At 62.8% G+C, this 25296-nt stretch overlaps 1 protein-coding gene and 1 long non-coding RNA gene across 2 annotated transcripts; one reads left to right on the top strand and one right to left on the bottom strand.

Annotated features, from left to right (window-relative positions):
• Positions 1 to 423: 423 nt before the first annotated feature.
• Positions 424 to 1052, bottom strand: LOC123826189. The gene is made up of 2 exons (XR_006787013.1): positions 808 to 1052; positions 424 to 702 (listed from the first exon to the last, which is right to left on the bottom strand). It is a non-coding gene; the product is annotated as an uncharacterized LOC123826189 (long non-coding RNA).
• A 3005-nt stretch (positions 1053 to 4057) lies between these two features.
• Positions 4058 to 21021, top strand: SALL3 (spalt like transcription factor 3). Its single transcript, XM_045850154.1, is given in 4 exon segments — positions 4058 to 4178; positions 15519 to 16321; positions 16323 to 19013; positions 20387 to 21021. Coding segments are annotated over 4 exon segments (4008 nt in total). The 5' UTR covers positions 4058 to 4096; the 3' UTR covers positions 20819 to 21021.
• The last annotated feature ends 4275 nt before the right edge of the window (positions 21022 to 25296 follow it).

The raw sequence follows: 25296 nt of genomic DNA on the forward strand, positions 1-25296 counted from the left end.
GCTGAGCCAGAGAGGGGGAGAGGCCCGGGAGCAGAAGGGAACTTTGATCTGGGGGCACAGCGCAATGAAAGGCGACAGAAAACGAAGCCCTAATATCTGTACGCTCGTTCTGCGCGAAGCGGCCGGGCGGGCAGGCGCGCGGGAGCGAAGTGCCAAGTGCACCGGATGTAAGCCGTCTTGCGGCCGCAGAGGCCCGAGCGTCAACCAGCGGGGGCCGGAGCACAGAACCAACTTCCAGCCTCCAGCGGCGGATCAGTCCCGCAGACAGGCCGTTTTGTCTGAATAAATGACACAAACTAAATCCAACACCTAATTGTACGTTCCACTAATGCAAAATGTACAGTATTAATTTATAAATAATATTATTAAGCAGACAAAATAATAACGTGTCACCTCTTAAGATGAAAACATTGCAAGAGGAAAGACAATTAACAAATTAGATTTAATTATAGGGAAGAAAAACAACTTTTGTTGTTGCCGCGGTGTTTAGGTATCCCGACACTGTAACAGACGGCGGTCAGGGCGCGGGGCGCTGGCGCGCGGCGGTCCCAGCCGGCCGCAGCCCGGGCCACCTCCGCGAGCCCTGACCGGGGCGGGCGTCCTGTCCTCCTCCGCAGCAGTGTCCTGTTCGCGCGTTTTCACCTTGAAATAAAGCTACTGTAGCGCTCAGGCTCACGTCGCATATATTTTCACTGAAACTTGCTACATTGAGTAAAAACAAAGAAAAGTTTCAGATCTGAGTGGAAGGAGGCCTGGGAGGAAGAACAGGTGAGTCAGGAGGGAACGCGACTTTTGTTTCACTTTTACCTTTACTTTTTTCCTGTTGCTCACCCCGGTTTAGGAAAAGGGCGTGCCCGCAGAAGTGCCGGCCCGCACCATTTCAGCAGCGGGGGGCGGGCGGGGCGATTTGTCCGGGTTTCTGTCTCACAGCCTTCCTGACCCTTTCGCTCAACTCTCTGCTCCATCTTCTCAACGAAATCCCAGCGCAGCGCTCGCGCCGGGCGCCACGGAGCCTGCGCCTGCACCCACCGGCCCACCCGCGGCCCCTGCGAGGGGGCCCCACCCGGGGCAGGCCGGCCCGCGCGCTCCGCGTCCGGTACTCGCGCCGCTCTCTCGGTGCGAGCCGCGGTGTCGGGCGCAGCGCCGAGCAGCCAGCGGGACTTTCTCCCTGGCAAAGCGCATCCCGACTTGCGCGACCCCTCTGCGAGCTGAAGGCTTGCTCCTCGCAGAGAAAAGGGCCGGGGTCTCGGGTTCGCCCTCATTGGAGGCCGAGGACCACCCCTCGTGGAAAACGCAAAGCAAGTCGACGCAACTAAACATCTGCGTCTGGAAGTCCCAGAAAGACCCTGAGAAATCGTGCAGGGTGGTAGAGAGTGGGCAGGGGGCATGGGGGGCGGCGAACGGCCTTGGGAACAACAAAGGTGGGGACCGGGGCGCACGGAGTGACCGGGATAGGAGGGGTCACGCCCCGGGGGCCAGGAGGCTGCAGGGAGGCAGGCCCAGGCTTCCTCCGAAAGCTTCGGACGCCGCAGGAGCCACTTGCTTCTTTTCCCCAAAGAGTGGGGGGGGAGGGGAGAGAGAGAGAGAGAGAGAGAGGAGAAGAGAAGAAGAAAAGGGAAAAAAAGAGAAAATTAACCAGGTCACATAAGCAGCGCACCTCCAACGGGGGAGGGGGGTGACCCACCGAAGATCCTTCTGCCGTCTCTCTCTCCTAGAAAGCAGTCACCTCACGACGTCTGCCTCTCCCCTGCGGCGCTGCCGCTCCCCCAAACTCTAGGCTGTCCTGTAAATTATGCAGAAACCTCCACTCTCCGTAGCCGCCCCCACCCTCTGCCCCCCTTTCCCCGGGAAGTGCCTGGCCCCGTGAGCCCCAGAGCCTGACTGCAAACTTTCCACCGCCGCGCGCTTCCGCGCCCGAGGCAGGGGCGTCCCCTGGATGCTCCCCACTTCTGCACAGCTCACAGCGCAGTAGCGCAGTGAGGTGGTTCCCCCCGTGGCTGAGCCGCACGAGCACCGTCGCGGTGTGGGGGGCACAGCTGTAGCCTTTGGACATCTTGTTTCGGTCATTTTCCTCTTTGCAAAAACAAAATCACTGAAATGAATACGCCTGCCACCAAAACGTAAATCAAAAACATTAAGGGATTTTTTTTTTTTTTTTGGTAAAAGTGGCAGCGGGGACTGGAGACAGTTCCAACCCGGACGCCCCCTTCCTCGGTATGATTTCCCTGCGCTGCCCTGGAGCCCAAAGCTGTTGCTTCGTGAAACTTACACAATTACAGGCGGGCGGGAGCAGCAGGGCTGGGAAGCGGGAAGGTTCTAGAATGGGAAAACAGCCTGCGGTGAGCCCGGCGAGCGGCGCAGGATCGGGGTCCGTGCTGGGGGGCGGGTGTCCCACAGCCAAGCAGAACACCGCCGCCAGCCGCGCCAGGAGCTCGCAGCCCTCTGGGTGCCCGGGGCTGCCTGGTCACCGCCGGTTTCCCCTCCTGCGCACGACACTGGGGAAAGCGCCAGGAGGCCATCCGTGCCAAAGCTACGAACTAGACAGGGCCACTTGCAAGGACAAAAAATCAGAAATTTAGTAAATTAAAGAGGCACACTGGGGCGCGGGAAGCGGGCACGGTTACGGCGGGGCCTCGGCACATCCTGACTGCCGCTGGGGTATGGAGGACACGCGCGGGAGTGAGCGCGGGAGTGGGCGAGGGCGCGTGTGCACGACTGCGGGTGGGGGTGCGCGCGCGGCTGCGAGGGCGCGTGCCTGTGACCGCCGGGGAAGAGTGGGTGCGCGAGCGGGGAGCGCGCGGCGCTGGCCGCCCACCCGAGGGTGCCAGTCCAGACGTGCGCGACCCCCTCACCTGCCCCGCCCCCACCAAGTCACCCCCCAAAGCCCTATAACACCGTGGGCTGCGCTCGGACTTTCGTGGACTTAGAACTTTCAGTCTCGCGGCCTGGGGGCACCCTGTGCCCCTGCCCACGCTGCAGGTGCCGCGACCCCGCACGCGACGGGAAAGGGAAGTGGGGGAGGAACATCGGGCCCCGCGGTCCCCTCCCTTCCCCCCGGATCCAAGGAGCCCTGGCGGTAGCGAGGCCCAGCGGGCGGGCGAGGGGGCCGCGGCTGCCCGGGTGGTGGCGGCGGGCGGGGCGAGCGCTCCGCAGTCGAAAGGGCCCGGGGTGGGGGGGCGGGGAGAAGGGGGGAGCGGAGGGGAGGGGGGACTGAGGGTGGGGAGGGGAGGAGCCGGGAGGCCCGCGCCGCTTCCGAACCGGAAAGTTGGTCTTGCCGAAGTCCCGCCACCCCGGCGTGCGCACTCCGCTCCGCTCCGGCTGCGAGCCTCCGAGCCGCGCCGGCCGCCGGAGGAGCCCGCGGAAGGGACCGAAGCCGGGAGAGAAGGTCCGGAGAGAGGGGTCACCTGAGCCGGAGCGGGGCCGGCGCGCCGAGCTACGCCGCGACCGGCCACCGAGGATCGAAGGCGACTGGCCGGCCCTCCGCGCTCCGGAGCGCAGGAGGCGCGGCGCCCCAGCGGCCGGGGAGACAAAGGCGCCGGCCGGAGCCCTGCCCGCGGCCGCTCGCTCCGGGAGGGGCGGCCGGGCGGCGGCGGCGGGGGGGGCGGGCGGCGGCGCAGACACTCTATAAAGGGGTGAGCCCGGCGCGCCGGCGGAGACGGCGCCGCGCGGACGCCGCCAAAGTTTGCTGCCTGCGCCCTGGGCAGGGGCAGCCGCCGCGCCCGCCCGCTCCCGGCCGCCGAACGGTACCTGGGCGCCGGGGAGCGCAGAGCTCGCGATGTAGGCGGTGCCGGGCCGCGCGCTCCCAGGTCCCCGGGCGCCGGCCGCCTCCCAGCCCGCGCGGTCGCTAATTGCGAGCGCGGCCTCATTTGCATAGGCCGCCAGAGTCCGCTGGAGGCCGGCCAATCCGCGCGGCCCTCCGCTAATGGACATGCATTATTCACCAGCCTAATTGCTCAGCCCCATGCGCGGCCCGCGCAGCCGCCGCCGCCGCCGCCCGCGCCCCGCGCCCCGCGCCCGCCCGGCCGCCCCGCGCCGTCCTCGCCGGCCGTCCCGCTGATGCCGCTGCCCCGCGTGGGGCCCGCGCGCCGCTAGCAGCATGTCTCGGCGCAAGCAGGCCAAGCCTCAGCACCTCAAGTCGGACGAGGAGCTGCCGCCGCCAGAAGGGGCTCCGGAGCACGGTGAGGGGCCGCGGAGTGGCGGGGGCCTGGGGACAGCAGGGCGGCGGGGTCGACCGCGTGCGGAGGACGGGGTCGGGTCCCTGGACCCAGCGAGCCAGGGTCTGCCGCGCGGCGCCTGGCCGGAGCAGGCGGGCCGCGGCGACTGGTCCTCCGCCAGAGCGCACGGCGAGGAGAGTTGCGGACGAAGTAAACTTGGCTCAGCCGCTGGGAGTTGGGGAGCAACGCGCGGCACTGGGCGGGGGCGGGAGGGGTCCGCGCCGCCTCTTCCACGCCGCCCCCCGGGCTCTCCGCGCCCGGACCTGGAGCTGGCCTCCGCGACCCCGCGTCCCTCTGGCGGGCTCAGCGGCGGTTGCGCGTCCGAGGCTCACCTACCGCTGTACGAGGGCCGAGCAGCTTTGTTCCGCGCCGGTCGCCTCGGGCGATCCGCGGTCTAAGCCGGGCCGCCGCGCGGACCCGGGCCTGCCCCCGCCCGGCACAGTCCGCCTTGGGCGCCCCGAGGCCGCAGAGCTGCGAGTCCCGGCGCGCTGACAAACCAGCGATCCGGTTCCGAAGCGAGCAGGCACTGTCGCCAGGCCTTGCCTAATGGCCGCCTGGGGACCTAACCTGGGATGAGCTCGGCCGCGGCGCTGGGGGGTGTTCTGCGCACGCGGCGGGCCCGGCACGTCCTGGCGGCTCCAAGTTTCCTCGGCCTGCTCGTGTTCCCGCGGCGCCGCGGGGACCTCCTCCTCGCCCCCGAGTGCAGGCCGCCGCCGCGCTGGCGAGTCCCGCGCCCGCGGCCCGGCCTCGTCCCGGGAAGTTTTGGGCCCGAGTCCGCGCGGAGCTGCCCAGGGCCCTCGGGGTCCCCGGAGTGCGACACTGGGACGCCGGGCGGGGGGGCGCGGGGGGGCCACGGCTGCACCGCAGCGCGGACATCGGGTAGCTCGTGCCTTAAAAAAGACGCCGGCCAACTTTGGGGTTGACCGGTTATGAATTGTTCGGAGGCCGATACGCATCTTATTTTACCAGGAGGATTAGGCTTCCTGCAGAAAATCACAGGAATGCGCGGTGACCACACGGTGCGGTGAAGTTTGACAAAGCAGGTACCCAGTGCGCCAGGACGCGGCCGGGAACTCGTTAAATAAAATCCGTGAGCTGGGCCTTTCTGCCGCTCGGAGGCGAGGCCGCCGAGGCTGTGCGGCCCTCGGCCCTCGTCACCCAAGATTGGAACCGGAGATATGCTAAAAAGAAACGCCTGCATATGGTGGGTGGATTAGGGACAAAGAATCTTTTTGTCATGGAAATGGATTTTTTTGTTTTGTTTACTTCATCACATAGAATTTCTCACACTTGGTTTGTTTTGTATTGCCCTCAATGACTACATGATCAAATGAATGGATTTATTTCTGCCGAATGAGAAAGACCGTCTTCCCTTCAAAAGAGCTACATTGCATCCCAGCGAGGAATTTTAAAGCTTTATTATTGCGGCTCCTGAATAGCTCAGAATCGGCTTTCACAGGCGCCCCAAAACGCAACAATGTAAATACTTCTCGGCTTTGTAGGGTCGTTATCAAAATGTGCAATGTCTCCTTTTATTAAAGCATATTTTAATTAATAGAGTAAAACCCCTGGTATTTAACAGTTACCATGCTGAGGCTCTGCTATTCATTTTTAATTTCGCTCCAGAAGTGTGAGCTCGGTGAGCCTAATAGTGAAATCATGTTAGCGGTGTATCGCCCCTATTTGGAGACCTCGGGTGGAATAAATTATTTACAAGTTCTCTTTTGAATTCCCCTCGTTGTCACCGAATTGACTGAGAGGCGAACCATCCGGGTTTTTGTACCGACAGGAGGGCTGAAGTTTCTGCCGAACCCGTGCTGTTCCGCCATGCCGGGCTGCGACCCAGGCGCTAGGTAGTTAACACGGGTTCTGGTCCTGTTTTGCAACAGGCCGAAGACAGCCTGTCAGGCCCAGGCCGGGTCCAGCCGAGGGCTCCCTGGGTTGGGGTAGGGGTGGTTTGGGCAAACGATGTGAAAAACAGTTCTTTTCGGATTTAATTATTCTGAGGCTGATTGTCCGGCGAGCATAAAAGATACCCTGTTCTGGGGCCCGGGGAGGGGTGCTGGCGTGGCGGTGGCTGTGTGTGCTGCTCGTGTTCGGGAGGTGACTAAAATATGTTTCCCAGATAAGTGGCGGTGAAAGCTAAATCACTCCAACGGGAGGGAGATCCTCTCCACGCTGTAACTCGGTTGAGCACAGGGGAAACAGGCAGACGGGCGTGAAGTGGCCAGCGAACCGAGTTTCCAGTGTTTTAGAAACAAAGTAGATCATTCTTTTGTATCACTTTGGGTGTGACATTAATTAAAGCAGTAGATGCATGTGCACGGCAAACTTGAGGGCTGTTCCCAATGCCACAAAAAAACCAGGACTCTGTGTAAAATTGTAGTGTTGCATGGGGTGGCAGAGATTCACTGCCACAGCAATTTACAGTAAAAAAAAAAAAAAAGACTTTATTTCTTAAAAACAGAAACATGACCTTTTTTTCAGGCTTTAGTTTTTAGGCAAGCAATGAGAAAAGGTAACTATCCAAAAATAGCTTCGGTGCCATCCGAACCTTATCTTTGCAGGAGTGAAAGGCGGTGATGTGTTTAAAATGAGAAAAAGTAGCAGCGATTTTTGTGAAGTTGCAGAGTAATCCTGCTGCTAAATGTAAGAACGGAAGAGAGTTACGTTCCCAGTGGGAGCAGCCTTCAACTGTTTCTGGAAATTCAGAAATAAGTGTTGCAGTTTGAGCATTCAGTTACATGGATGTCATCGATGATGAGATCCTCTGAACCAGCTGAATATTTTTGTTCTGAGCAAAAGTAATTAAAACTTCTAATGACAGAGGCGCAGCTAGCACTCCTAAGAACTTTAAAAGGTGTAACAGTGCTGTCCTTTATCGTAGAAAATACAGCTCCGTGAAGATGTAGTTTATTGTCGTCAGAGAGAAAACGTGTCTAAGGAAGAACAAAAGGATATTATAATTTAAAACAATTTGCCATCCTGCGTTTTGTTTGTGGGCACTTAATTGCTTCAAAGTGTGTTTTTATTTTCAGTCACATGGCTACCTTAAAAAACCCTTTTAAATGTGGTGAGCATGTGATCGCAGAGTCGAGCGGGGGTCTTCACGGGCTGTGTTTCAGTTCGGGGGAGGGAGGCCGCCAGGCAAGGCTTGGGGCCGAGGTCCGTTCTCTTTTATCTGTGTATGCATGGTTTGCCTTGAGGGCCGCCCCCCCCCCAGGACACATTTACAATTCAGCATTCGAAAGGACGCCGCACAAGCCACTCTGCAGCGCTGGCAGGCGGATTGTTTTCTCGGAGACGTGGAAGGTGAAGAGTGAGGAAGGGGGAGAGGGGAAAGGAGGGATGGGCAAACATTTATTTTAAAAATAACACTTAAAAAGCCGGACCCGGGCTGAAAGGCATCCCTGGGCGGCCACCAGAAGGCCTGCCAATTAATCCCCACCTCTCGGGGGAAGACCTGATTAGGTCGCAGTGGGGGTTTGTGTGGACCTGCTAAACTTCCACGACGCCCGATCCCCCAGCATTTTCAGATCTTTTCAGGGCCGGAGAAGGAGGAAGGTACGGACCCACAGCAGGAATTGCTTAGCAAGCTGATTATTTCTTGTATACAGGACGATGGCCAGAGTGGGTCAGGTTTCATCTCCAACTGCAATCTCCCAGGCCTTCCCCTGCTCCTCAACGGAGCTCTCAGACAGAGCCTCCTCCTCTGGGGGGGGGTTCGGAGCGAGACCCAGCTCTCCCCCTGCACACGGAACCCCAGCGGGGATCTGGCGTGCTTACATGGAAGTCCTGGCACAGGCTTTTATTCAAGTAACACTAAAATCTTCTTAGCTGCGTAATGAGGTTACGCACCCTCTTTCCGCTGCAGAGGAGTTGGGGAAGGGCAGGTTCGGAGGGTCTGTGCCCGGGTCCGTGTGCTCCTACACGGTGCCCTCTGCCGCGCCAGGAACGGGCCGGCGCGCCCTGGTCTCGTGAGCGAGAGCAGCCCCGCCGCCGCGGCCTCTGCCACCTGGCCGTGTGCCTCGTAGGAGACCAGACGCAGGCAGGCAGAGTCTGGGAAGCCGAAGGTTCTCCCGTCGCCTTAGATAAACTTCTGTGTTTGGAAAACCCCCTCGTGGGGCGTCCTCTGCTCGTCCGAACACCTTCAGGGGTTCACATGCAGAGAGCAGGCAGTGAGCTGTCCGTCCCCAGCACACACGCACGGCGAGTTGCATTACAGGAGGCATAAAATATTCATCGGGATAATGAAATGGCGTGGCAGGCTCTCCTTAGGTGAGGGTTAGGGCTGATCTGTCTGCCATCAAAGGAAGGGCCCTGCCGGCTGAGGGGACGCCCAGCGGAGAGACCCGGCGACGGGTGGGCCCTGACCGCGTGTTCAGTGGGCCCGGTGCCTCCCCCCGCCCCGGCGTGGCTGCTCGCCGCGCTCGCCCCCGAGGACCCCCACCCCTCCGTGTGCTGGAACGCCTCCCGCCTCCCGGCAGCAGCCTCTGCCCTGCCGCCTGCCGCCTGGGAGCAGGGGGCCGCGGAGCCGGCCAGCCCCGTGGCGCCCTGAAGGTGGTCGTCCAAGGAGCCGAGACCAGCCTTGCTGACTTAACCTTCCCTGCCCTGCCTGCCAGGGGCGGCCACTAGGTGTCAAGCTCGTCACGCAATTAGTGCATCTGTGCAGCTGACCTTGGCGGCCGGGCCGGTCGCCGTGCGTGCGAGGAAGTGTCAACGCCGAGCCCGGGTGCTAACGGGAGGCCCCGCGCTGGCCCTGCGCGGCCGGCCTGTCGGGTGCCCGTCTCGTGCGGCACAAGTGTTTCTGGTCCTCCGAGGACGGAGGACAGTCTCCCCGTGTGTGGCCGGGACCTCTGGAACCGTGTCGTGAACCCCGCGGGCACGGTGCCCCCGGGTCCTCGCTCCTCGGCAGCCCTGGTCCCCTGCGCCGGGGGGCCTCGGGTGCCGCGTGCTGACCCCACTGTGTGACCGGTGGGCGGGCAGGCCCCAGCCTCGGTGCCGGGCAGGGGCCCCTGTAGGACGGTTTGCTGCACCGGAGCAGACTCTGCCTGTGGACGCGGAGCAGTGATGGCGGGCAGGGACGGTTGGGTGGTGTCCCCCCCCGCCAGGGCAGGACGTCCAGTGGGGACAGTGGCTGTGCCCTGTCCCTGGACTCTGGGCCGTCCCTGTGTCTCCAGGACTGCGTGGACTCAGACGTTTGCGCCTCGAGGTGGCCTTGCCTGTTTCTGCGGTCTGAGGACAGTGGGTGTGCGAAGCAGCCGGGCCGGTGCACCTTCCAGCAGGCAGGCAGCAGCACGTGTGAGCCCACGTGTCGACCCTGAGTTGCAACCCTCTGCCTCCGGCCCGCCGAGGCCCACACACCTGGGGTTCACCCCCAGGGCCCCACGACACCATCCTCACCGCGGACGGGCCTCAGGCCTGTGCCGTCCTCCCTCAGGGACCTCGGGGGGTGCGTGCCTGTGGGAAGTGTGAGCACGGCGTGCCACCCCGAGCAGAGGCTCCTGTGCAACCACGAGGCACCACACACCCCTCTCGCCCTCCGACCCGGCGTCCGGGCCGACTGACCATCAGGGCCGGCAAGGCGCGTGCGTCCCACCGGCAGCCAGAGAGGGAGGCACGCACGCCTGTTGCAGCCTCACCCCATGGGGGGGGGGACCTGCCGGCGTCCCCAACCCCAGACGTTTGGTGGCGGAGCCACAGGTGGCCGTCGCTTAACAAATCTGAGCTGCGGACCACCGAGCGGCGCGGGGCCGGCACGCGGGGCAGTGCCGCGCTCGGCAGGGCGACAGTGCCCTCCACCGTCGGCGCCCGGCTCTCCAGCCTGGAGGTCTGGGGAGGAGGACACGGCTTCTCTGTTGCGTCTGGAGTTCCTTCTACATTGTTAGACACAGCGGGGGTCTCTATTTGTCCCCTCCTGTGTCGCAGCGTGGGCTCAGTGTGTGATAATTCATCTTTCTTTATGGGATTCCGAGCTATCATAAGGAGTTAAAAAGAATTAATTTGCAAGAAAATACGTGTCTCCTAACGACTGGGGAAAACTTGAAAAATGCTCCGTAGATTTTTCCGGGGTGGCGGAGGCAAAGGAGAGTCCGTTCTCCCTCCTGAAGGACCCTCGAGGCCTTTCAGAGCCATGCGTGAAGGTGGAGGGTCCCCGCCCTCCCCCGCCCCGGCGGGCAGGCCTGTGCAGCGGGCAGTGCGGACCTGCAGGTGGGCAGCGGCCGTGGAGCAGGGGGAGGGCCCCGGAGGCCCAGGGACGTGACCGGGAAAGGCCTGCTTGTCACTTCTCTGTGACCGGTCCGCGAGCTCAGGAGGCCCTGCTCCCCTCCCTGCAAACGGGAAGCTGGAAAGCCTGGTGGGAACCCTGCAGCTGAAACGTGTAAAGGAAGCTTGATACCTGCGATGTTTTTATGGGATGTGTGTTGCCACCGTGCTGTTCCCTGGTGGCGTCAAGAAAGACCCTCGTGTGTGCGGGCAGCGTGCCTTCTGCGGGGGACAGGGAGGACACGATGGGGGTGGGGGGCTGGGAGGGCTGTGGGACAGTCGGGGGGGTTGGTTTTTTGTGTTTGGGGGGGCTTGAGGGAGGAGACCCCTTCACACTGGGAGGGTCGATCCTAAGAAGAGGGACGTTTTGTTGGACATTCTCCGTGTGCTGTCAGTGAGAAGAGATGAAACCCCTGCGTCTGAGAGACGGTCCCCAAGGCCACCCCGCTGTCGGGGACTTTCTCTGTGAGGCCTCAGGCCCCCTTTCTCCCCTCCAAGGACGGGGGGACTCGGGGCTGCATGGGGGCAGCGGGGAAAAGCTCGGGTGCAAGGAGGCGGTGAGGGCCGCTGTGAGCTGACTCTGCGTTTCCTCTGCGGCCGAGGGGGCCTCCCCGCAGCTGCGACCCCCCTCCCGAGGCTCTCAGGAGACAGAGACGGCGCGAAGCCCAGTGCCCAACGTGGGTGGGGCGGGGGGGCACGCAGATTGGACATTCGCAAGGCAGACTGCCCCCCCCCACCACCCCCGGGCAGCCTCTCTCACACCGATGCCCAGAGAGGGGTGAGTCACCTGGACAGCATCTTCCTGCCCCCCCACCCCCCACCACAGAGGCTGGGGGCGGGGCGGGGGGCTGGCGGTTTTGGGGGGCACGTTCTGATGTAGCGCTCACACACTGTGAGCTCCCACCTCAGCCCTGCCTGCTGACGGTGTGAGATCTTAGTCGCCGGAGTCCATGTGTGAGAAATAAACTGCTGTGGCTGCAATGATGATGTTCGCCGTGCTTGTTTCTCAACGCCCCCCCCCCCCCCCCCGCGGAAAGTAAGAACCTCCAGCTGCATCAGAAATAAATCTCTCAGACTCCCACCCTTGTGGCAGGGGTCCATGGACCCCCTTACACGCTGAGATAAAAAAGTTAAGCCATATTAACTAATGGAGGTAATAACTTCTATTTTTGGAGCACAGAGGCCAGTGACAATGTAAATTTAATTAGAAGACGGTTGGCTGCGTCTGAGTCTGACTCAATATCAGCCTAAAACAACGGCAGGGCGCGAGGGCTTGGGGAGGGTGTGCCCACGGCGCAAGCTGTAGTCGGGTTTCTCCCACATGTGCGTGTGTCTCCTCGCGGCAGGAAGCGTTTTCTGAGACGGTTCAGTCCTGCCCTGGTGAGCACATACTCGCGGTAACACGAGCCACCTCGTCCCTGTAACGAGAAGAGCCATCGGGTTACGACGACTCGTGTTATGTCCCCTCCCCAAGCGCGGCAGATGCCGGCCGGCTCCCTGCTCTGGAGTGCCACCCCTCCACGGGGCCGCATCCCCGGGACCGCGGGCTCGTCTGCGCGGTTCCTGGCGGTCAGCTCCGTGGACGTGCTCGTTGCCCAACAGCACGCCTCCCACATGCGTGCTGCTCTGCGACTTTGAGGGGCGCTGGGACACGCGGCTTTCGAGGGGAGACGGTCGCAGCTCCGGCACGTGTGAGAGCAAGTGTGCTGAGCTGGCCACGCTCTGGGGTGCCATGCAGAGCCCAGCACACGGAAGCATGTGAGGGGTGACCCTAAATTATTCGTCCAAACTAAGAAATCTAGATTGTAGTGAAGGAGTCTTTCCTTCACCAATTGTGAAGGTTTTCTGCGTGTGTTTTAAGCAAAAGGCAAATTTCTTCTGGAACTTTGCTCGTGCAACCTGGCGATCCTCTGTCTCCTACGGTGCGTCAAGCCCTGGCCGCTGGCAGGTCCAGACGGTGGGGGTGCCATTGCCGTTTTCACACGAGTTGCTCGCTTCGGTTCTGCTTGCTTCAGTTTTAAAGGGACGTGAGTGGAAGGAGTGTTACCTCGGCAAGAACACCTTCTTCATGACGTCTGGGTGGCCGTCGCCTATCATTGCATCAAGCAAAGTGACTTGTTTGGTAGGAAGTTTCTCCAGTTGAGAACCTGCCACGGGAAAAAAGGAACCCGCCCATGGGCACAGTTCCCAGTTCCACGAACCCGGAGGCGAACCCTAAAAACACCCAACCCGTGAAAAACAGTGGGAACGGGAAGATGCGCCTTCCTGTAGATTTGTGGGGGCCGGCGACAAGAGCTTGGGGGGAAGGACAGTGTGGGGTGCACGTCCCCACCCTGTTTCCTGCCCTGGTTCCCCACAGAGAAAACCGGGGAAACGCCCGTTGTGAACCTGCGGTCCGCCTGCCGTTGAGGGAGTCGTGCTCCGACACTCCGCGCCCCGAAAACGACCCAGAACTCAGGCTGGTGTCTGAGCCCTTGCTCAGGGACCTGTCCCCAACACACGCTCCCCATGACGGGGTCCCTGAGCGGGACGTCTGCGGCGGAGGGGCCTGCCGTGCCGGTGTGCCCGTCACGCCAAAGGTGGAGCACGCCGTCCCCGCCTAGGAGTTCAAGGGACAAAGCATCTCAGAACGGATTTCTTCGTCTTTGTCTGCTACAAAGTAGTGCAGTAAAACTCTGCGCGGGGCTGGCGGCAGGCCTTGATGTCACAGCTCTGACGCGCTGCAGAGGAACTGTTAGAAATCCGGCTCCCTGTGGAGTGACAGCCTCAGCGGCGCAGGACGCCGACCTGTGCGGCAGGTGGGCTCCCCGGGCCGGCGCGTGCAGGCCCGGCTGCCGGTCAGCCACAGCGCCCCCCGCGCACGTCAGAAGTGCACACGGTGCGATTGTGCGCCTCGCGTGACGGCCTCTTTTTGAATGCACCCCTGGAGGCCGAGGCGGCCCTTACGTGTGGGCCCTGAAGAAATCGTTCACCTGAGGAGTGCGTGTTGGGGGTTCGGCCCTGCCGCGTGACCTTCGCAGGTGTACGGCTGGATGTCGCGTACCTGGAGCGAAGTCCAGCACGGGGGTGTTTGTTCTGTGAGCGTGCCCACTGTCTGCGGGGTGGTGACCCGGCTGTCTTGGCCCCCGGCGACACTCGGCCTCGTTACGGCCCGTGGCGCATTCCTGCGCCTGCAGTAATGAGACTCCTCCACGCCGGCCGCCGGCCCTGACTCTGGGTTAGGAGTCCAGCAGGCCTTTATGGGCTGCGAGCTCTGACTTCCCCCACTTCGGATGCCTCAGCCGGTTAAGAAAATGCTAATTGAACACCGCTAATAATTTTTTAAAGGCATGTATAAATTACCCGGCAGTAATGGCCTCATGGAGAGCCGCAGGCAGGCCGGCCTCGGAAGATATTTTTATTTTCTTGTCCGGCGGAGGGACGCATGCTTTCACAGGATGCTTTTTTAAACATCCGATTTTTTTTTCTACTGGAACCAGGCCGGATCCATCCTTCTCCCAAACCCGACAAGACGACGCGGGGAGGCGTCTCCGCAGCGAGGGCACTTGGGGAGGAAATGGCAGTGGACGGTTTCGGGGGCACAGACCTGGGGGCAGTGCTCGTACGCTCAGTGCCGCGGGGGCGGGGGGCAAGGGGGGACAAAGGGCTGGCCCCTGGCTGCCGGTTCCTTCCGCGGAGACGAGTGCCGCTGCCACGCGTCTGGGTGTTGACAGAGAGCGGTCGCGCGTCAGCGCCGGCCAGGCCGTCACCGAGTGTGACCTTCCACCCCCACTGTCCAGAGCACGGGGGCCAGGAGTGTCAGCGTGCATCGCCGGCTCCTTGTTCCTGTCCGGCCCTTTATTTGATCAGGTGTGAATTAGGATTGTTCATTAAACGCGGTTGTTATTCGGCACAAGAGGGCTCGGGAGTCAGGAAGTAGCTGCCTGCAACAGTAATTAAACATGTGTAACCAATTAGAGGGCTTCCCACTATGGCGCAAGCATGTAATTTGCTAAGTCTTTCCGTGCGAACGGATGAAAATAGGTGCACGGAGTGTGTCGGACGGCCGCGTCCTCGCGTTACACGCGTCAGCGTAAATGAACTTTAAGTGTGTAATTTCTAGTTCGCTGGCAGGCCGCCGCACGCTATTGGCTGATAACAGTGACATGTAATTTTGGTTCATTTCACCAAGCAACATCGCGTCTGATAGAGCCCGTTCGTTGTGTGAAACCCAGTTGACCTCAGGCCCGGCCACACGGGGGGCACTCACCGGCAGACCCTGACTGTGGGCCTGTGCCCGGTCCCTGACGGCCTCTCCAAGGGCCGACTGGAAGCGGGGTCGGTCGGCACGTTACCAAGGGGCCGGGGAGGCTGTGGTTTCGAGCAGAGAGGACACCAGCGCTGTGTTCTCTTTGTCACACTTACAAATGCAGGTATTTAGCTGAGGTTTCCTGCGTGAACTAAGCGCCCGTGGGTCTGAAAGGTGCTCTGGAATCACATTAAATCTGGGGTGCCTCCCGCGGCATAAAGAGGATGAATCTCCGCGGCCCGGCCGGCAGGGGCGGCGGCCGGCTCGCCGGCAGGGGCTGACGCGAGCTTGAGAGGCTACAGATCAGCGAAGCTCTGTTGGGCAAACTGGCGAAGGCGCCCCTGGTTTTGCTGGGAGCGCGGAGGCCGGCCGGCCGGGCGGGCGGGCGGTTGGGAGAATCCTAATGAGCCCATCGAAAGCCGGCTTTGCACCCGCAGACAGGGCGGCCGCGATGGTATGAAAGTATTGGAAATCAATGGCTTCTATGGAATTTCATTAAGAAGCAGTATCCACAATTGATAGGGCCTCATAATTTGATGGATTGCGCTAAGAAAATGATTAGCTGGCGAGCAGGGCCCACGGAGCCCGTGCGCCGGGTGTCAGAAGCGCTGAAGTGGGGTAATTTGTACCGAGTAAAAGACATCGATTTTGTGTGTGGGCAGAACTTCGCGGGGGGGGGGGGGCTGGGACGGGGGGCTGGAGGGCGGGCGGGGTGGCCGGCCCGCGGCTGATGCAGCCTCTCGTCTCCGCAGCGGCCCCCGGGGACGGCGCCGAGGACGGCGACAGCGGCCCGGACAGCAGGAGCGGCGGCGAGGACACCAGCGTGTGCGACAGGTGCTGTGCCGAGTTCTTCCGGTGGACGGACTTCCTGCGGCACAAGAAGATCTGCACCAAGAACCCGCTGGTGCTGATCGTCCACGAGGATGAGCCGGCCCCGGCCTCGGAGGAGTTTCCAGAACCTTCCCCGGCCAGCTCGCCCGGGGAGCAGACGGAGGGCGAGGCTCCCGAGGAGGCGGCGGCCCCCGCAGAGGGCGGGGAGGGTGGCGAGGTGAGGGCCCCCGAGAAGGAGGAGGAGCCCATGGAGGTGGAGGCCCCGGCCGCCACGGACAAGGGCTTCCAGAGCCCAGGCCCCCCGCTCCCCGGGAAGCCGCCTCTGCCGCAGGCCCCCGAGCCGGCGCCGGTGGCCGCCTACGGCATGCCCAGCACCAACGTGACGCTGGAGACCCTGCTGAGCACCAAGGTGGCGGTGGCGCAGTTCTCCCAGAGCGCGCGGGCCGCGGGCGCGGCGGGCCCCGGCGGCGGGGTCGCGGCGGCCGCCATCCCCATGATCCTGGAGCAGCTGATGGCGCTGCAGCAGCAGCAGATCCACCAGCTGCAGCTCATCGAGCAGATCCGCAGCCAGGTGGCCATGATGAGCCGCCAGCCCCTGCGGCCACCGCTGAACCCGGGCGCCCCCGCCGCCGCCGCCGCGGGGGCCCAGGGCACCCCGGGGCCCGCCCCCAGCCAGCTCCCGGGGCTGGCCGCACACTCCGCCCCTGCAGCTGCCCTCCGGGGCCGTCCCCGTGCCCACGCCGCCGGGCGCCGCCGCCCAGACCACGGCCTACGAGGGCCCCCAGCCGCTGTCGCAGCCGGCGTCCGGGGCCAGCACCCCGCACGTCCCCGGCGGGGGCCCCGCGGCCCCCGAGTCCAGTGGGCCCGCGTCCTCCGGCGGGGCCACGGCCGGCACCGCCCCGGCCTCCTTGGCCGGCGCCTCCCAGACCCCACAGAAAGCTCCCACGCCGCCCACCCTGGGGCCCAGCCCGCTGCTCGGCCCGGCGCCCAGCCTGCCAAACCCTCTGCTACCTCAGACCTCCGCCAGCAGCGTCATCTTCCCCAACCCGCTGGCCAGCATCGCGGCCACGGCCAGCGCGCTGGACCCGCTGTCGGCCCTCCTGAAGCACCGCAAGGGCAAGCCGCCCAACGTGTCGGCGTTCGAGCCCAAGGCCGGCGCCGAGGACCCCTTCTTCAAGCACAAGTGCAGGTTCTGCGCCAAGGTCTTCGGCAGCGACAGCGCCCTGCAGATCCACCTGCGCTCCCACACGGGCGAGCGCCCCTTCAAGTGCAACGTCTGCGGCAACCGCTTCTCCACCAAGGGCAACCTGAAGGTGCACTTCCAGAGGCACAAGGAGAAGTACCCCCACATCCAGATGAACCCCTACCCCGTGCCCGAGTACCTGGACAACGTGCCCACCTGCTCCGGCATCCCCTACGGCATGTCCCTGCCCCCAGAGAAGCCGGTCACCACCTGGCTGGACAGCAAGCCCGTGCTGCCCACGGTGCCCACGTCGGTGGGGCTGCAGCTGCCGCCCACCGTCCCCGGCGTCGGCGGCTATGCGGACTCCCCCAGCCTCACCCCGGCCGGCCGCTCCCCGCAGCGGCCCTCGCCCGCCTCCAGCGAGTGCCCCTCCCTGTCCCCCGGCCTCAGCAGCTCCGAGCCGGGCGCCCTGGTGGCCGCCGAGTCGCCGCAGCCCGCCCTCGCCCTCGGCGTGTCTTCCCTGAGCAAAGCCGAGCCCCTGAGCCTGCCCTATGCCAGCGCCAGGGCCGGGGACGTCCCCGCCGGCGGGCAGGTCTCCGCCACGGCCACGGCGGACGGCGGCGTCTCCGCGGGCCTCTGCAGCCCGGTCCTCGCGGCCGGCTCCGAGCAGTTCAAGGCCAAGTTCCCCTTCGGGGGGCTGCTCGACTCCATGCAGACGTCGGAGACGTCCAAGCTGCAGCAGCTGGTGGAGAACATCGACAAGAAGATGACGGACCCCAACCAGTGTGTCATCTGCCACCGGGTGCTGAGCTGCCAGAGCGCCCTGAAGATGCACTACCGCACGCACACCGGGGAGCGGCCCTTCAAGTGCAAGATCTGCGGGCGCGCCTTCACCACCAAGGGCAACCTGAAGACGCACTTCGGGGTGCACCGGGCGAAGCCGCCGCTGCGGGTGCAGCACTCCTGCCCCATCTGCCAGAAGAAGTTCACCAACGCCGTGGTCCTGCAGCAGCACATCCGCATGCACATGGGCGGCCAGATCCCCAACACGCCGCTGCCCGACGGCCTGCAGGACGCCATGGACGCCGAGCTCCCCTACGACGACAAGGCGGCCGAGGCCCTGAGCAGCTTCGAGGACGACGCGGACGAGAACTCCGTGGAGGAGGACGCGGAGCCCAAGGACCCGGCCAAAGCGCTGCTGCCCTGCCCGGCCTCCCGCCCGCCCTCGCCCCCCTCCGTCATCTCCAGCATCGCCGCGCTGGAGAACCAGATGAAGATGATGGACTCGGTCATGAGCCGCCCGCCGCTGGCCGCTGCCAAGGCCGCGGAGAGCGGGTCCGGGGACAGCGACCGCCTCAGCAACGACTCCTCCTCGTCCGCCGCGGGCGACCTGGAGAGCCGCAGTGCGGGCAGCCCGGCCCTGTCCGAGTCGTCCTCCTCCTCCGTGCAGGCGCCGTCGCCCGCCAACAGCCACAGCGAGAGCCTGCTCTCCAAGTCGCCGGGCCTCAGCGGCCACGAGGAGCCGCCGGAGCTGCCGCTCAAGACCGAGAGGCCGGACAGCCCGCCCCCCGGCCCCGAGAACGGCGGCGCGCTGGACCTCACGGCCGCCCACCCCGGCCGGCCGCCCGTCAAGGAGGAGGCCCCCTTTAGCCTGCTGTTCCTGAGCCGGGATCGCGGTAAGTGTGAGCGCGCCGTGTGTCCGGTCTGCGGCAAGCCCTTCGCGTGCAGGAGTGCGCTGCAGATCCACCACCGCAGCCACACCAAGGAGCGCCCGTTCGTGTGCGCGGTCTGCGGGCGCGGGTGCTCCACTGTGGGCAACTTAAAGCAGCACGTGCTGACCCACAGGCTGAAAGAGCTGCCCCCTCCGTTATCTGGCCCCGACTCTGCTCCAGGTCCCAGCCAGAGCGCCCCCAGCCTGGTCTCCGGCCCCGCGCCCGCCCTGATCAAAATGGAGATGAACGGCCACGGCAAGGCGGTCACGCTGGGCGAGGGCCCGCCGCTGCCGGCCGCCGTGCAGGTGCCGGCCGGGCCGCAGGCAGTGCTGAGCCCGGGCCTCGCGCCCATGCTGGCCCCCCCGCCGCGCCGGACCCCCAAACAGCACAACTGCCAGTCGTGCGGGAAGACCTTCTCCTCGGCCAGCGCCCTGCAGATCCACGAGCGCACGCACACCGGGGAGAAGCCCTTCGGCTGCACCGTCTGCGGGAGAGCCTTCACCACCAAGGGCAACCTCAAGGTGAGGGGGCCCGGGAGGCCGCCGCCAGCCCTGGGGCGCGGTGGGGGTGTGGGGGTGGCCAGCTGCCGGGGAGCCCGCACAACACAGTGCGCGAGGACCTGTGGTGGGTGTGTACACGAGCAGAGCGTGACTGTGTGCCCGTGTGGATGAGTGTGCACGTGTGGGTGTGCACACGTGGATGAGTGCACATGCGGGGTGGGTCTGGGTATGCACGTGTGAGGTGTGCACGTGTGTGCACACGTGCAGCTGGACGTGTGGGTGTGCGCACATGGTTCTTCATGCACACGTGGTGTGTGCACACACACAGAGTGTGCACGTGTGGCTGGGTGTGTGCGTGTGCACACGTGGGTGAGTGCACATGTGGGTGTGCACATGTAGGTGTGTGTGCACAGGAAAGCACGATGCATGTTCACATCTGTAGTGTGTGCCGGGCTCGTGTATGCACTGTATGTGAATGAGTGTGTGTGTGTGTACTGTGTGTGGCCTGTACATAGTCTGTGGTGTGTGTGTGCCCTGTGTCCGCTCACGTGCATGTGCTCACGTTCACTGGGGTGCGTGCCATTTGCTCACACTCATGATGTGTGTGTTCTCTGGCTGTAGGGGACCTCCCCTCCCCTCGGGGTTTGTGCTGTGCCGGCTGCCAGTCGGGGTGCTGGGCCCCCCTTGGGTGGTCTGGACCCTGAGGCGGGAGGGCTGGGCCTGGACACCGCTGCACGCGGCCCACACAGAGCACGCGCTGCCGTCCCGGCCGGGCTGGTCCTGCCTTCTGCCCTGTGGCTGCCGAGAGGCTGCGGGTGTCGGGGGGGGCACCGCCCAGCCACGGGCCCGAGCGCACTGCGGGGGGCTGTGTCCACAGTGAGGGTCCGGCCTGCCGACCCCGTGCCCAGGGTGGGGGGAGCGTGCAGCAGGTGCTGGGTGACACGTGTGGGCCGGGGTCCCACCCAGCCCCAGGCCAGGTGCCTGCCGGGGTCTCCGCGGCCTCTTTAGAGTGACAAGGTCAAAGCTGTGGCTTCCACAACCACAGAGACACAGAGGAGGTGACCTCCGGGGGCGGGAGAGGCCCGGGGCCCGAGCTGGGGGCCGCCCCCCGAGGGCTCCCGTGAGCCTCACGCCTCGAGGGGAGGAGGGTCCGGCCGCGTTCATCAGCTGGAAGGAACACTCACGCCTTGACGGGCTCTGCTTCCTGCGTTCCGTTGAAAGGCACGTGGCACGTCTGTGTGCAAGCTCAGGAAAGTTCGGTTCCCCGTGGCCCGTGGCCCCCCGCACCGAGGACGGGCCCGGGTGGGGACGCCGTGCGGTGCCCCCTTGCGTGTGCGTCCGGGCACCACGCCTCGCGCTTGCTCACCCTGCGTGTCTCCGTGTCCCCCACGCAGGTGCACATGGGCACGCACATGTGGAACAACGCCCCCGCGAGGCGCGGCCGCCGCCTGTCGGTGGAGAACCCCATGGCCCTGCTGGGCGGCGACGCCCTCAAGTTCTCGGAGATGTTCCAGAAGGACCTGGCGGCGCGGGCCATGAACGTGGACCCCGGGTTCTGGAACCAGTACGCGGCGGCCCTCACCAACGGCCTGGCCATGAAGAACAACGAGATCTCCGTCATCCAGAACGGGGGCCTCCCCCCGCTGCCCGTGAGCCTGGGCGGCAGCGCCCTGCCCCCGCTGGGCTCCCTGGCCGCCGGCATGGACAAGGCGCACACGGGCAGCAGCCCGCCCGCGGGGGGCCTGGACAAAGCCGGCTCCGACGCGGCGGCCGGCCGGCCCTTCACGAGGTTCATCGAGGACAACAAGGAGATCGGGATCAACTAGCCCGGCCCCCGGCGGCCCGTCCGCCCCCTCCGTCCCTCCTGCCCGCGGCGACGTGCGGCCCTCGGGATGTGCACTGCTGCCGCCGCGCCGGGGCCTCCTGCACGCCGTCCCGGCGGAACCCGCGCCGACCGCGCGGCCGCTGCAGGGCCGTCCCGAGGGCGCTGCATGGTCCTGTGTCTCGGTGAGCCCGGGTGGTCTTGAGAACCCTGCAGCCTTTCAGACAGACGGGAGTGCACGCGGGAGGAGCCCCTGGAAAGCTGCCCTGGACACCGAAGGGCTCAGTGCGCGCCCGCTCTGCTTGCCCCGACACCCCAGGGTGCGGGGGGAGGGGGGCCGGGGGCCCCCGCGGTGTTCCAGGGACACTCCCGTGAAGCAGTGAGACCCTGGACTCGTGCTGGAGACGCAGCCCCGCCCGCTGTGTGCCGTGCCCCCCGACCGTACCCTTGTCTGTAGTATTTATAACGCGACGATTATGCGGGTAACCGACGATACAGCCCCAACTTCAGAGGTAGCTTTTGTACCGCAGCACACCGCTGGCTGTGTGGTTTTTTTTTTTTTTTTAAAGCAAGATTCGTTTTACTATAAATAAGTGGGTTCCTCCGATGCAGGCGACTTGTGAAGCTCTGTTGGGAAAGATAGCATGCTTCCTGTGTTCAAGTACCTGTCCGTAACAAGCCTTTGGTTCTGGTTTTGGTTTTCATTTCTTTAATTTAAATGTTCGTAGCTGCTATGTGGACGGTTGTTCTCTCGTGTGGTCTGGGAGCCCGTGGCGGGCGGCAGCGCTGCCCGCTAGCCACCGCATCATACACCGTTGTGAGTCGATGTTTTGCGCATCAAAGCTGTACAATAAAGAGGAGATGTTTGTATGCTGTGGTTGCAAACTCTTAATTTATACTGCTGCACTTTTAGCATTTTGTATTAGGACGTTTGTCTATAATCTGAAGATTTAAAAAGATGTAAAGTATTTTATACATAGTCCTGATTTAAGGAAAATGAAAGAGAAAAAAAAAAAAACCCTGTTACCGTTTCTTGTCTTGTCTCAAGGTCAGGCCACAGGAGAAATCTTTGCTCCTTAAACAGAAAAGCCACCGGGACGTGTCGGTCCCTCAGCCCCCGAGGGCCTGCTGTTCTGCCGTCAGAATGACCTAGGTAACTTGTCTACGACGCTCGTTTAGGAACCCGACCCCCTCTCACGCAACCTTGATGCCTCGCGTCCCGGGAGTCCGACGCCGGCGGGAGCGGGGGCCACCTCCCTGCCCCCGTGTCTGGTGAACTGGGGAGAAATATCGGTGTCTGCCGGGAAAGTCAGCCGTACCTGGGAAATTCGCTCCCTTCCCGGTTTATTTATTATTTTCTCAGATGAAAACAAAGCACAATGTCGTCCGAGTATTTGAAACGCCGACGTGAACAGTGACTCTCCCACCGGAGGGAGGCTGGCCCGAGATCGGGCAGGCAGGCGGGCGGCACGGGCGGGCTGTGTGTTCTACCTCATTTGGTGCGTGGCGGGCGCGGGGCCGTCTGGGACGGCGGGCTTCCCCCAGCACCTCTGTCCCAGAGACCCGGTCACCGCGCGGGCCTGGGTGCCCCGAAGAAGGAGTCGGACTGCAGAGTCTTCCCTGAGGAAACACGAAGACAGGACAATCTTTCCAACACGACCCCGAGTGCAGCACCCTGGAGCCGTGTGGGAGCCTCGTGGAGCCGCGTGGAGAGGGTTTCCATCGGAAACGGACACCGAGCTCACTCCATGGCCGTCTCCCCGCAGGGGGCGAGGTGGCGCACCCCCCCACGGGCTGCCTGCCCTCCTCTGGGGGTCGCGAGGGGCGCCCCAGCCTCGGGAAGAGGAAACGGCGCCTCCTGCTGCTGAGTCTCAGCAGTTGAATGTCTTTCTTATTTATGTGCCCTTTTTTGGTGCGAGGTGTTTTTTTTGTTGTTGTTAGTACTTGGTGCCCTGTAGTGTTGTTCTGTCTTCTCCCGAAAGGATGTGTAAATAGCTCCAGGAAGATGTACAGTGTGTAAATTAGACGGCTCGTGAGACCGACCGCCCCTCCGCGTGGCGAAGAGAGACACTATTTTTGTACCGCGATGCCGTGCGGGGCCCGGGCCTCCCCGGACCGGCAGGGAGTCGCTGCCCAGATCCCTATTTTTTATGACAAGACCCGTGGCTCAACACACCTGCTGGTCGAAACGGAGGTTTCAGTCCAGGTCCCTACGTTGTCATACGGAGCTGAATAAAATGCAGGGTGCAGAACTGTGTCTGGATTGCGTCCCTTGGTCATCCGGATGGACGCGATGGGATTCGAGGTCGCAGCCAGTGCTGGCGGGCGCTCGTCTGTGGCGTTGCCCGCAGGAAGGTCCGTGTGGGCTGGCCACTCAGATTTAAGCAGTAGCTCCAGGTATCTCAGTGGGTCTTGAAATCGCTGGGTTTCACTTTCTTCTAAAATAAAAATGCAGCTTCCTGGACTTTCTCCACCTGCGGTGGAAGAGGCTGTAGCAGAACACGGCCATCAGGGGCCGTCGGCAGCATGCCCAAAACTGACCACACTCGGCGTCGGCGGCCTTCAGCGGAAACTCCATCTCTCCCGGTCACTCAGCAGGTCGCCGGATGGGAAGGACGCAGAAGGGGGGTGCCGCTGTGACCCTCAGGGCACCTGTCCTGCCGTTCTCGGTGGACACTGGTCTCAAAGCAGCTTTGCCTCCCCACAGCATTTGATAAGACTCACGACTTTAAATATAACTTAATAGCTCCTGGATTTCAACATGTATCACCCATTTCTTCTGTTCTCTAGTGACTACTGATACCTCGCAGCCACAGTGACTTTTACCTGGAAAGTGCCAGGCGATGTCCAGAGGCTGACCACTAGCCGACCACCCACAGCACCTTCCCGCCCACGTGCTCAGCCTGAGGGGTTCAACCGTGTCCATTTTGCGGCTAGACTAGAAGTTACTGGACAGAAAGGGACTTCATCAGGAGGGTCCATTTTTCTGAGGAAGGAGATAGCAAAGATCCCTACAACCACTTACAATGTTTAATATGTGTTAAAAGGCAGGGAAAGGGGGGTACACTTCTTCTCGCGAAACTGTGTCCCTCGTAAAACCAGAGGTGTTTTGGCTTAGCAAGCCCAGGTGTTTGCTGCTTTGTGACACCAGAATCAGAAGTGCCAACAGCCCCCACGTATGATTTAGTTAAGTATGTTTCTATTCTAAGTGCACTGCAGCAACCTCTCACATTTAACACCAGTTACAAAGTGTCGCTAAAGGGCTAAAAAGTCACGGTCTTTAAACTCTCCACTGGCCAACTCCAGCCCTGGCCGCCGCAGGGAGGTGCAGTGGGTCCCGGCCTCTCCTGCCCGCTCGGCCGACGGGTGGCTCCTGCCTGAGCTTCGCAGGGCTGGGAATCCCAGCTGCTGGCGTCTCCTTCCCAAGGCTGCGGGGTCGTCTCCACCCCCCACCCCCCAGGCCACCTTCAGACCCGTGCGCCCACCTGCTGTCTGCCTGACATCACGATGCTCCGCCCCCTGTAAGCTCGCAGCTGGCGACTGGACCGTCACCCACATGGGACCCCGTGTCCGGTGGCCTGGGGGCCTCCAGGGGCAGTCCCGTGTGTTGAGACCCCGTGTGCACTTGCTAGCTGTGGGGGCCGAGGCGGGGGAGCATGGGTCCTCCTCCTGACAAGCTGCTGATGACGCAAGGTGGACACAGGCCTTGTCGGCTGAGCGTTAGCCGTGGTCAGACCTGGTTCGCAAAGTACTTTACACAACACTGGGAAGGAAACTCAAGTCCCCTTTTCCGTGCAAGTGGGAAGTAGGAAGCATTATGTCGGCGCTCTCTAGGGAAGGAAAACTGGGAAGTGAAACCAAACAGGGATGTGCCTGCCATTCTGTCCTCGCACTCGTACCAAGGTGCCGGGCTCGCTGCTGCCCCCACGGGTGGGCCGCCAGGCCCCCCTGACCCCCAGCCTCACTCGTGGGACTCGAGAGCTCAGCCCCCTCCCTCCACTCCACCTCCTCATCTGTGAGAACCGGGCGAGATTTGTTATTCAAACCCTTCCCAGTTCGAGAACTCTAGGTGTTTTTTAACCAGAACTACCACTAATGTACCCCTCCCCTTCCCGCCCCCAAATTCACTAGACAGATGGACGGACAGTATTTACAGAGGAAGTGCAGAGGGTCACCTGAGAACATATGTGTGAGAACTCTGTCACCAATGACTTTGCTAAAGGAAGCGTGTGGAGTCGTTTTCGGACCATGAGAAATGTGCTGGTATCTTTGTTTTTTTTTGTTTTTTTTTAAATCATGGAATTTATTGAAGCTTTTAAAATGCAACTATATTTAAAGCAAAATAAAATCAAGCTCTGTGAACATCATGCCTGCTGCGTGTTCTGTCAGAAAAGAGTCATGTAAAGGGACCTGCTTGCGTCACGGGTTTCTCACACACGCGTGCAACATGGCTTCTTGTTAAGGTGAGAGATTCATGTTCCA

Source organism: Phyllostomus hastatus, unplaced genomic scaffold, assembly GCF_019186645.2.
Source record: "Phyllostomus hastatus isolate PE091 unplaced genomic scaffold, TTU_PhHast_1.1 phas_contig_80, whole genome shotgun sequence".
NCBI lineage: Eukaryota > Metazoa > Chordata > Mammalia > Chiroptera > Phyllostomidae > Phyllostomus > Phyllostomus hastatus.